This window comes from Peromyscus leucopus, chromosome 6 (genome assembly GCF_004664715.2).
Source record: "Peromyscus leucopus breed LL Stock chromosome 6, UCI_PerLeu_2.1, whole genome shotgun sequence".
In the NCBI taxonomy this organism is placed as follows: Eukaryota; Metazoa; Chordata; class Mammalia; order Rodentia; family Cricetidae; genus Peromyscus; species Peromyscus leucopus.
This window is the reverse complement of record NC_051068.1, coordinates 38,304,441-38,317,172: the sequence shown is the minus strand read 5'-3', so window position 1 is coordinate 38,317,172 and position 12,732 is coordinate 38,304,441. Positions and strand designations below refer to the sequence as shown.

The window sequence follows — 12,732 nt, the reverse complement described above, 5'->3', positions numbered from 1 at the left end:
CAAAGGTGGTATAAAAACCTTTGGACGTTTGAATTTTCCCAGGTACATTCAAATTTAAAATACTACTATAAAATGTAGATCAGTTTTTTTAAAGCTATTATTGGGAACTGTCATTGAAACTTGGGTCATCAAAATGTACAGTTCTGAGTTATTAATCCAGCACTAGAGTATAATCAAAGACTGAAGAATCTCCCAAACTCCCCAAGTACCATATTTTACTGGTGAAGTCTATGAAATAATCCCCTCTTTAGATCTTTGGGTAAACCCCTTGTAAATTGGAGGTGAGGAAAGGAAAAAAAAATGTGTTCACAAAAATGATTTTTAGTGATTTTTGAAAGCATGTAAAGGATTCAGGGTTTAAATTTTCAGTTACGCTTGCTGAATACTACTCATGAGATTCTTCTAATCCTCGGTTTGTCCTCAGTCTTCCCAGATTTGCTGCAAGCCATCCCCGTGAGCATCCACGTCAATATCATTCTCTTCTCCATGATTCTTGTCGTCTTAACCATGGTGGGAACAGCCTTCTTCATGTACAACGCTTTTGGCAAGCCCTTTGAAACTCTGCATGGCCCACTGGGGCTGTATCTCGTGAGCTTCATTTCAGGCAAGTACAAAATTCTGCCTCCAAAGTGCTTTTCAATGTGTCAAAAGATGCTCTCCCTAAGTGTAGTTATGCCATGCATGCAGTAATATTCCTGTAGTGTTATACGTGACAGCAAATAATGGAGAGATACTATAATTATCTAACAATATGAAATTCATTGTGTACATTACAGTAGTCTATATGAGTGAATCCAATCTTCACATTATAATTTTGAAGATGTAATCAAAAGGATGAATGCTTTTATCAAGATGTTAAATGAAAACAGCAGTAAGATTTTACAAATATTATGAACCTGTTGGACTATAAATACAGAAAATATACACATAAGATATTGATGGAATTGCTTATATAGACATACACTCTTTGACACACACACACACACACACACACACACACACACACACACCAATATAGAGGCTATATTTATATATGAGAGATGGATGGAGACACTTAGTTAGTTGTGGTTATCTCTGAGGATTGAAACTGTGGATGGTTTTATTTTTGCTCATGGTTATCAATATTTCTAAATGTTAACTAGTGTGCATTTATTTATTCATAATCATAAAAATAAGAAATTTTCATCATAAAATGAATGACCACAGATGAATGACTGTATTCAGGACTGTTGGTGCTTTGTGTAGACTAATGCTGGTTGCATCTGGGTAAGGATGCACTCTCCACCCAAAAGACCAATGTTTTGATAAACACATCCCACTTCATAACTGGGTTAATGAAAAAGATGTAAAAATCTAGTCAGTGCTACAAAGTGCCTATAATACATTTTTTGAAAGAGGAAAGGAAAGATGAGAAAATGAAATCTATTTACATAATTCATGTGGTCTCTAATTTTACACCATTCCAAGCTTACAGATCAGTTCAACATTCTATTATGTTCTATTGATGATTTCTGGGAGATTACAGCTCACACCAGCCAAAAATCTAATGAAAATCCCTGTTGGACAATGTCTTTCTCCTTTGAAGTTGCCCTTGGCAGCTAGCTCTGCGGCAGCCAGAACAGACTCATCCCCCTTCTCCCATACAACCCAGCTCCAGCACCAACTTGTACAGGAGCCTGCCTGGAAAACAGAGCCCTGTTGTCAAATTACACACACACACACACACACAGAGAGAGAGAGAGAGAGAGAAGAGAGAGAGAGAGAGAGAGAGAGAGAGAGAGAGAGAGAGAGAGAGAGAGAGAGAGAGAGTATTCCCCCACTCACACCTTGCTAACCAAAATATTCACCCAACTAAAAGAGATCATTCTCCAGTAGGGATTCTGCTAATATTTCCTCCACATCTTTTATATATATACAATACAATTTTATTCCAGTAATGACTACTCTATGAGGGTAATCCAAGGAGTTCCCATCTGTCTCTGGCAAAAGCATCCAGCATGAAGCTGTTCATATATTATAGTAAAAAAAAAATAAAATAAAATAAATAAAAACATTTCACATGCATTTGTTGACTTTAAAAAGCAAGCCTGAAGAAATGCTGCTAACTTGATCACCTAGATGCCATAGATGGGAGAAATAAACACCCTACTGGGATAAAATTAGCAATGCAGTCCAAAGAGGCAGGAGGGCCTGTGCCAGAGAACAACAGGCAGGAGTAAGGACGGGCTTTGAACTGAGGTGGAAAAGGTACAGGCTCAGGGTGCGCTACACAAGCCAAGATAGCAACTCAGCCTCACAGGAAGGTCAAGGTTTAAGCGTTTGGGGGTTATGTCACCCACTAAACATCCCAAACCAAACTGGTAGACAGCCAGTTGAGTCTGTGAGCATCCAAGTAGTAGACAAACTACCCATGATTTCAACAGAGATTTAATTTTTTAAAAAGCTTTATTTATCTATGTGTACGAGTGCTCTATCTGTATGTACGCCTGCACACCAGAGGAGGGCATCAGATCTCACCACAGATGGTTGCGAGCCACCATATGGTGGCTGGGAATTGAACTCAGGACCTCTGGAAAAGCAGTCAGTGCTCTTAACCTCTGAGCCACCTCTCTAGCCCTCAACCGAGATTTAAAGCAGGGCTGTGGCTCAGGTAGGATTCTCAGGTGCACAGCATCCACATCATCTGGGAACTCGTCAGCAAAGTGAATTCTGAGACCACAACCCCAGAATGACTGAATGGGAGATGCTGGGGTGGACATGCATCTGAGCTTTAGCTTGCCTGCAGGTGAAGGCCTTCTGCTGCAAGCTCAAGGTGCAGCTAGACCAGTGGTTCTCAACCTTCCTAATGCTGTGACCCTTTAATAGAGTTCCTCATGGTGTGGTGCCCCCCCCACCGTAAAATTATTTTTGTTGCTACTTCATAACTATAATTTTGCTACTGTTATGAATCCTAATGTAAATATCTGTGTTTTCTGATGGTCTTAGGTGACTCCTGTGAAAGAAAGGGTTGTTCAATTCCCAAGGGGGGTCGGGTCTTGACCCACAGGTTGAGAACCACTGAGCTAGAAGGACTTGACTAAGCTGGGGTTGGAGGCCTGAAAAATCACAATGCAACCTGAGGTAGCTCGGAGAGTAATTTCTGGAAGCACCTACCATTCCTGGGGATAGAGGAAGAAACTCACAACTTCTTTAATTCATCTGAACTAAAGAGGCCCTTAGAGCACTGCTGGGTCTCAGACCCCGAAGAGCTGCCTCTCTTCAGAGCACCAGCAGAGGGTTCTGGAAGTGTTGGAATGATGTCTGCTGTGGACGGGGAAAGTGCAGCTCCCGTAGCCTCACCGCCAGGAGTCACAAGCCCCCTGGAAAGAGCAGGCCTTCCCCGTTCATTCCAACCCTGAGCAGAGGCTAACTAAACTGCTGACAAGTCAACACTAGTTTGGAGATCTTGACCCAGCCTCGCAAAAGTAGAGGAAAGAAAGCTGTGTGCAGGGGAGACACTGGAGCGTCTTAACAAACTCAGGCACCTGGTGCTCCATCTCTGGGTGAAATCCAGAAGAAAAAGCCCATTTGGAGACAAATTGACAGTTCTGATGGACAGCCTAACTAGCGGTGTCTGAAAAGCAAGATGACTCCAAGAATGCAGGGTTTAATCCAAGTCCCAGACCTAATGTTTGGGCCTCTGGCCAAGTGTGATGTAAAGGAGAACCTGGGCACACAAGTATATACCGGAACAATGGAACAATCAGTCCCAAGCTCACGCTGAGTCTTAATTCATATTGAACTTGGAAGTGCAGGTATTTTTGATAAAGGAAGGACATGGGGTGGGGTGGGGGTAGCGCTGAGGGAGAAGGGCAGGAGCATCCAGAACAATGCCTTGCAAAGACCCAGTGTTCACAGAGCAGTCAATGCGTCTGAAACCCCAGTCCTCATTTTCAACACCAAAATAATGGTCAGTAATTAAAAAGAAGCTGTATACAACAATAAAACAAGGATCAGATGGACTGACAGGTGGCAGCCTTTGCGGGTAAACAGGTCACTCTTGAAGCATAAACCACCTCATTCCCTTTAACAGGGAACCCAGGAGTCCCTAGAGTTTGGGAAATGTTTACCTACATTTGTAGTATTCTTTCAGACCCCAGTCCTAAATCCTGATTGTGTCAAGGTAGTTTTTAGAGTGTTCTTGTTTGTTTGTTTGTTTGCTTTGTCACAAACCCTTTAAATAGGAGTCAACATGAATGTTCATAGAGCAGCGACTGTATTAGGGGTCATTAATTTTAGGTGAGTCACATTCCATTAGGAGACACCCAGGGGCTTCTCCCTTCACTGGCTTCCTTCCCATTTCTCTCATCATTGAGGCCATCCTTCAGATGTCTACTTCCTAGCTAGGTAGGGACCCATACCTTGTGTCCAGAACCATAAGGAGAGAGAGAGAGAGAGAGAGAGAGAGAGAGAGAGAGAGAGAGAGAGAGAGAATGATACCTTCCAGTTCTCTAGAGTCTGTCAGTTCTGTAGAACAAAGGAAGCAGAAAAGGAAAACCACGCCCATGGCTGCCATCACGAACGCAGCTTGCGGATGGGATGCTTAAAGCCCAAGATCCTGCACACCTCTTTTCGCTCCTTAAAGATTCCTGTACGATTGTATGCCTCGGCCTTCTCTGTACAAGATTCCTGGCCACTATTAATTTGCTTTCTCCTCTAGTCATTTACAACTAATTTTAAGAAGTCTTTTCCCCAGTGTAAGATTTAGGAAATATCTTAATGGGTCCTCATAGTCTATTTGGGGCAGAGATTTCCCCCACCCAAGCCATAAGAATCCCCCAAGAGCTTTCTAGAATTACTGAAGCCAGTTCCCTACCATGCTAATTAAGCTGGAGGCTATGGGGGTTGGAGCTAGGGCACTGGTTTGGATTTGGATTTAGCTTTTTCAAATGAAGTGATCTTAATTTGAAGCCTGTGTTGAGGATCAGTGCCACAGATGCACTCATTTAGTTTATTTGGTAGACAGAGTACTCCTGACACGCCAGTCCTTGTAAAGGGTGCTGGTGACTCCACAAGGAAGCTAGCGCAGGGTCTTGCCTCTGTGGAGAGTCAGGCAAAAGTGTATGCAAATAATTAAATAACCACACATTGCCATTCTTCTAAAGGTAGTAAATAGCTTATGTTGACTGTGAGACCAGGGGTCAGGCTTTGGGTTTCGAGAAGACTCTGCTCCCAGTGGCTGAGTTGCTGAGAACCCTCAGAGAGCTTCCCAAGCTGCAGAGGAAGAACACACAAGACCCTGGGGAAGGAGAGCTCTGTGGAAGAACAGCTAGAGGGAGAGCCATCGAGGAGAAATGCACATTCATTCATTAAAATGTTTAATTGGAGCTAGAGAGATCGCATGATCTAGTTCACACTGGAGCTTAAAAATCTCTGTTAAGTGTTTTAGAGTGGGTTTTAATTGCAGCAAGCTTTTGAAAATTTTAAGATATCTGATAGACTTACCTCTTTAAGAAATGTCTGGTTGAAATCAATGCTACTGCCTTGGGGATGGATAGAGATGGAAAAAAAAAAAAAAAAAAGCCTGAAAGCAGATTCAAAACATTTTGCAGGTAGCTTACACAACTAAATTGGCAGTGGCATTCACTGAGGTAGACAGGCAAAGGGGGGCTGAGGGTTACAGTTTAGAGAGAGGCATTTATTTCTGGAAATCAAATGTTCCATTTGGAGTGTGTCGGTTCTAAGACGCTCCGAGCTATCCAAGTACAAGCTATCCAAGTCATGGAGGCAGGCGGATATACGAATCTAGAGTTCCGAGAACAGGTCTAGATGAAAGACTTCAATTTCAAGTGTTGCCAGGGTGCAGAAACTATGTCGAATGAAAATGGGCAGGATGACTTGCAGGGAGAATGTACTGAGAAAAAAAAAATTGGTCAAGAACACCATGAGTGGCTTTTGGAATTGAGGAGGAAGGGTCTAGCAAAGGAATATTGAGAGACAGAACCCCGGGAATTGTGGTGCTTAAAGGCTTCCAGAGGAATGTTTCAAGACAGCAGTCACCAATGAGCTTCCAATGAAGGCAGCCCCCTGTGAGAGAAGCTGGGGATAAACAATGGAGAAAGACTGCTAAAACAGTGGGGGAGGTAGAAAGATGACTCCAAGTTCAGGAGGTGGAGAAGAAGAAGGAACTGTAGAAGAGGGAGCTGAGCTGGAGGTGACTACCCCCATACTTTCACATAAGCACACTGAGAGTTGAGCATATTGCATTCATATATATTCGATTTCCAGTGCTGCCTAATGAACGTGGAGAGCCTTGGCCAGCCCTTCGTGTGGAAAACCTGCCGTGGACCATAGGCAGAAAACCCCAGTGGTCTAGGGATATTCTCTGCAGTTGTCATGACACTCACTAGGCCTTTGTGAGTAGATGAAAAGCACCCAAATCTGGACTTACTGCAGTTGTGTTGATGGCATGTGTCTTGAGTTATACCAAGCAAGACAAGCAGATATAATTTATGCCTTTCTTTAGAAGGCATGCTCCTAATACAGGCCCAATTAATTATGATTACAGCTATGGCACAGAACAAAAATAAACACAGTTATATGTGAAACATGAAGACAGGGAAAATAAAGAACAGCATAAAAATAGAAGGATTCTTACATTACACACAGATTCAGTATTAATACTACCCTAGCCTCTCCAAGATATGCAATGCTTGTAGGACATATTACTCTGCAATTGGCAAATGGAAAACTATTTGCACTTTTTTCTATTTCAGTCTTCATGGAAGAGATGTTTTTCGGGAGTCTGAGAAAGAGTCAGGGAGGTCTAGCTGTGAAAAAGCCAAGACTGAAAATATCCTACTAGGTTCTTGGCAGACCTCAAAACAGAACCAAGGGAGGAAAGAGAAGGTGGTGGTGGAGTCCGCAATGGTAGTGGGTGTGGAAGTTCATTTTCAGATACAGGAGAGCAGGGGAGGGCCAGCCTTGCCAGATGATTTTGCTTTCTGATCACCAACGTCCAGGACCATGGGCAAGGATGCATTCAACGTCTTTCCCATCACAATTACTGGGACTCTTGTCCTGTTCAGAAAGCACGTCTGCCATTCTGATTGGTTAAACATCACAGCCCAAGTCCATACCACAGCCCCCAAAGCATCACTGCTGTGTGCACTCTGGAAATCCACGGCTGTGGCTCAGGGCACGTACTATGGCTGACTCCAGCCACTCTTTGCCTTCCTCTCCTCTGCTTAATCTGGCTCCCTTTTCACACATGATCACCCTCTCTCTGAAACACCCTTCCTTCCACATATTTTCTCCCTTTCTCTCTCTCACTCCCTTCAGGATATACTGGACACTTTTCTTCATTAGCAGTCACTACCCGTTCTACATCTCCATCCTGCCTGCCTGCTTTATTTTATTCTCCCTGCTACATGTCATACTCTGCTCAACTGTAGAGTACACTGGCTTACTTTCTTACTGCCTCTCCCCATTGTGTCTAACAACCACTGAGGGCCCTGTGAAGGAAAGTTGTCTCAAATCTTGTTTGGTTTAGTCATGTATCCTTAGTACCCAGAATAGTGCAGTAACTATAAAATATTTGTGGGATAAATGAATAAAACAAACCCAGCTCTGCATATCCACTAGCAACAATGACATTCTTCTTTAAAACACTATTTATGTTAAGCATTGCGATTTTTAGACCCTACTCAATCAGATGACATTGGGGTAACTGGGGGAAATGTGGGCTCTTGAGCCAGCTATTACATAAGATGGGATGCTTATCATAGCTGATGTTGCTCCTTTTCCTGCATCCCTGTTTTGTGGAGTCACCTAATCATATTGCTTGCTATCATAAGCTCAGATTTCCCTCTGTGGTGTCAACTCCACCTCCTTGTCTCTTGACTCACTTTCTGTGTGGTGAGCACTGGTCTCTGAAGCAATGTGGAATCAGAGAACTTTGACCCGGGAAGGAAACCATCCCTGGGATCTCACCTTCAGTGAGTGAGTTTGTAGAAAGTCACAGGAGATCAACACCTCACCTATGAAATTATGAGTTCCCCACCCTGATTTTGCGTCTTTCAATATTCTAAAGAAGCAAAGACCGTTTGTCATTCTGTTAGACAGAGAATGCCTCTACCATTTGTCACCTAAGAGAGACTTGAGGAATGTGTTTTCATTCTGAAGATGTTGGCTATTACTCTCAAAGGAACTGGCATTCTAATTTATTATTTTCTAAAATATGAGCTTAGTGCTAATTTCAGAATTTCTTCCCCCATGAAGACTTCGTCCCTCAGCACACTGGAGGCCTACACACCCCGGCAGGTGTTCTCACCCAAAAGCATAGTTAAGCTCAGGCCCAACCAGGACAGAAAAAAACAATTTTCTTACTGGCTATGACCTGTTGTACTGGCTGGTTTTGTATGTCAACTTGACACAAGCTAGAGTCTTCAGAGAGGAAGGAGCCTCGGTTGTGGAAATGCCTCCATGAGATCCAGCTGTAAGGCATTTTCTCAATTAGTGATCAACAGGGGAGGCCCAGCTCATTGTAGGTGGTGCCATTCCTGCTGCTGGTCAATGGTTCTCTAAGAAAGGAGACTGAGCAAGCCAGAGAAAGCAAGTCAGTAGGCAGCCCTCCTCCATGACCTCAGCTCCTCCCTCCAGGAATCAGACCTGCTTGAGTTTCTATCCTGACTTCCTCCAATGATAGTCTACGATCTGGAAGTGTAAGTCAACTAAACCCTTTCCTCCCCAACTTGCTTTTTGGTCATGGTGTTTTGTTGCAGCAATAGAACCCCTAACCTCCCTGTGTTGTTGGACCTGAGGAGACAGACACCTAACACGGCACACCCGGGCAGCTGCCAGATGAGAGTCGCAAGTGCGCAGTGTCTAGCACATCACAACTGTTTGTTAATGTCTGATCATTCACGGGGTGACAGCCCTATAACTCAGCTATCTCATTGAGTCAGAAATTACCTCAGTAATCAAAGCCATTAAAGGCGGAGGGCACAAGAGCAGCACCATCCAGATGGTGGGGAAATCAGACAGGCGACAGGAAAGTGGCTGTGGTCACCGAGTGTGACGCTGGGCTGCAAATGTGGACCTGGTGCCTGGTTCTTTTCCAAATGTGAGTGAGGTTCAGCAGGCTTCCAAAGTCTGCTTCATTTCTAACTTTCTGTAAGTACGGCAATGAGGGTCAGATGGACAGACATGTGTGTGTGGGGGGGATCTGTCCCAGTAGCTCCAACTGAGCTAGGGAGTTGGATGTACCTGTTCACTAGGATAAAAGAGGAGAGAGACATGCAGGCCTAATGCTAACATTTGTGAGGCCTTGGGAGCATACAAATGAAAATCCGTATGTCATGTGTTTAAAGGTTTAAGTTTGAAGTGAATTAAACCATTTACTACAATATGCTGAAATTTTCTGCCCCAAGAAGGCTCCCTCCAGAAGGATCTAGGAGGGGTTTTCAATTTAAAATTCTTGACTGCTATGAACTCTGCACGTGAGTAAGAGACAGAAGCATCATAGGTTCCTGTTTAGTCTACTTCTCTTCCTAATTTGGCTTCATCCCATTCAGGAAAGGCTTTGAGTATATATTGAGGGGGTGTCATTGAGCTGCCTATCAAATGGCTACTCATGAGACACTCACAGTGCTCGGGGATATGAAACGGCAGCCACCAACACGATCTTGGGAGGACTAACCCTGGCCAGATGGCCATGCAGCCCTGGATATGGGCTCAGGTCTATGGGGACAAGAATTCTGGGGTCCCAGCAGTATAGTCTATAATTCAGGCAAGTTCTCTAGGTCGACTTGTTCTACAGACTTCGAGCACGCCACTCTTTGTGGGAGGAAGAACTTTCAAAAGAGGGATGGAACAAGCCCCTCTAAATAGGGAACAAGATGTAGAAGCCCTTCTTGCTGGAATAGAGACTCATTTTGGAAACCTGACAAGCCCTGTTCGGTCTCTCACGTCTCTCAGCCCACCTTCCTCCACATCCCAAGCAGCCAGGCCACACCTCGAAAGCCTTCATGTGTATCTTTTGGTCGGTAAGTCATAAATAGTTATCCTTGATCCCACATCTCTTTTATGGATAGGGACAAAGAGAAGCAAAAAATATCTCCAATTCACACTGAGTTGTTTGCCTTTAGCGGTCGTAGGCAGGTTGGCTGGGGCTCGGGCTTGGTTTCTGTCCTCTGACTTCAAGATAAGAAAAGTTGACTGTGGTCAAGCCCGGAATCTCGAGGGGGAGTGCCAGACCACGTTATTAGCCATTTCCTCTGGCCCGGCTGCTGCTGATCTCCATGATGAGCTACTGTGTGTGTCTCAAGATGTGCCGGTGACTTGACTTGAGAAATCTGAAATGCAGGCTCACTAAGATGCTGTCGCTTTAACAAAGGATCCCTTTAAAATATTTAACGACGTGAAAAGGAAACCGAGCTTGAATTTTCCCTTCAGTCACTGAGGAAACAGTGTTTCTCTCCTGTCTGAAACTCACCCTCTCCTCAGACAAAGAAAGCTCTTATGGTAACAGCAATGGCATTTTCTCTACAATTTTCAAATAAAAGATAAAGAGAAAACAGCATTGCGGCCTTTTTGTCAGCATCTAACAATAAAGGAATAATATGGCTTGCAAGGGGAGAGCTCTGGTTTGAAGCTTGGAATACAAAAATAGTTAGGCTGACAGATCTCACAAAGGAATCTTCTCGAGGCTAGGCTGGGCCGGGTGGGAAGTGAAGTGTCAGGAAAGCGATACCATTGGCTATTTGTGTTGTTGTATGATGATGGCCGATGTGATGGGGCCAGCCTGGGTGGAATTCTTTCTCTTTTTCTTCCCTCTCTCCTTCTGTCTTCCTGCCTTTTTTATTCTTATTTTTCATGAAATCCTCCTGCCTCAACTTCACAAGTGCTAGGATGACAGATACGTTTCTGTGAAGTCCCAGAGCAGAAACAGGACTTCACCTTTGTTGTTAGTGCCTGCTCTCCTTCCTCGCCTTCAGTTCTCAGTCTCTATCTGTGCAGCAATCCAGTCCTGCTTTTGGAGAAGGCATGGGGTCCTGTGCTCACACTCCCTGGATTCTCCTACACAGTCCAGCCTCCCTTTGTGAGCTCACTTTTCCTGTAATACCTCTGAGGATGCTGCCTACCCCCTCAGTAACAGTGCCCTGCATTCCCTACTGTGAGACTCACTGAGTGAGTTTACAATTATTACCTAACTCATCGTATTCTCTTTGAGAGCAGAGACTATGTATGGTTTCTTTCAAGTTTGGATCTTCATTGTTATCCCTGTACCTGGTTTATAATATGTCTAGCTGAAAAAAAAAATGAATGATTGAATTGAGTGGGACCTGAGACCACTATGTTGCTGTTCCCATAGTATTTGCAGTAACTGAATTAAAGAATAAAAAGAGTCATATGCTAATTTGACATTTGAGGGAACAAGACACTTTATTATATTTTTGAATGTAATAAGGTTTTTGTGGTGTGAGGTAGGACAGGGCAGCAGCTTTGGTTAAGAACAAGAGGGACTGGAGAGGTGGCTCAGTGGTTAAGAGTGCTTCCTGTTCTTGCAGAGGACCTGGGTTCAATACCCAGCACCCACATGGTGGCTCACAACTGTTTGGAACTCTGGTCCTTGGGAATCTGACACCCTCATCTGACCTTCCCGGGCACCAGACATGTTCTTGGTGAACAGACATATGTGTGAGCTAAACAGTCATACACATAAAATATAAGACATAAATAATCTTTAAAAAGCTTGCAAGAAACAAAAAGGAATACATAAACACCATAGAACAAGCTATTAATTGTTCATTTGTATATATGAGTTTTAATGTCAAAAGGTAATCATGAAATCTCTACCTATTATAGATTATGTAACTTAAGATGCAGTGGGGGATTCAATTCACCTAATTTCTCATGTATTAAGGGAAGGAATTTGGCTTCGAACCCAACTGGTTTGAACAAAGTCAGAAATCCATCACAGGCAGTCACCTGCTAGTAAGAACTGCATGGGGGCCTGAATAGAGCAGCAGTTGTAGAAGCTCTCAGGAGTTCTGGCCATCCATCCTGCTCCAGGCCCAGCCCACTGGCTACCTCTTCTGTTCCTGCGGCCATCCAGCTGAAGGAGGGAGGGGAGAAAAGGATAGGGAGGCAGGTTCCAATTCTTCGTCCTCAGGACAAAATGACCATGGACCAGTTTCCAGAACCCAGTCTAGAATGGAGCAGCCCTCTCCTACAGAGGTCTCACCCAGCCTACAGCCACGTCCTTTAAATTAGGCTACCATCAGTGATAAGTGATGGGGAATCATAGAAATGAGGTGGGCAAAATAAACAGAAAATCCCTTCACACATTGACATTTAGAGGTTAAAATCCAGGGGTAGCCTGGTGGCTTCATGTGTCTGGGATCCAGATTTTGCCTTTCTTGTTTTGCAATAGTACATGGCTTCTATTTCTTTTCGATTGAGTATGTGTGCATGCATGTGTGTAGAGGCTCGAGGTTGATGGTGGGAATCAACTTGGATCTCGCTTTCATCTTAGTCTTTGAGGTAGGGCATGTCAATTAAATCCAAGGCTCACAAATATGGCTAGCCTTATTGGCAAGCTTGGGATGCCCTGTCTTTACCTTCTAAGCTGGAATTACAGGGTAACCACCACATCCACCCTGCATTTATGTGTGTTCTGGGGATCTGAATCCTGGTCCTCACACTTGCACGGTGAGTACTTTAACCAGAGAGCTCTTTCTTCTGCCCCAT

The 12,732-nt window shown here is 43.9% G+C and overlaps 1 protein-coding gene across 3 annotated transcripts in view; it reads left to right on the top strand.

Moving 5' to 3' along the window:
* Clrn1 (clarin 1) overlaps nt 1-12,732 on the top strand; it is a 38,150-nt gene that overhangs the window by 24,168 nt on the left and 1,250 nt on the right. For 2 of the 3 annotated variants that reach the window (XM_028882138.2, XM_028882137.2), the window contains one exon: nt 425-604. The exons of the other annotated variant lie outside the window; for it this stretch is intronic. In XM_028882138.2, coding sequence (XP_028737971.1) covers nt 425-604 — 180 coding nt within the window. The remainder of the gene's footprint in view (nt 1-424; nt 605-12,732) is intronic. 3 annotated transcript variants of the gene reach the window in all.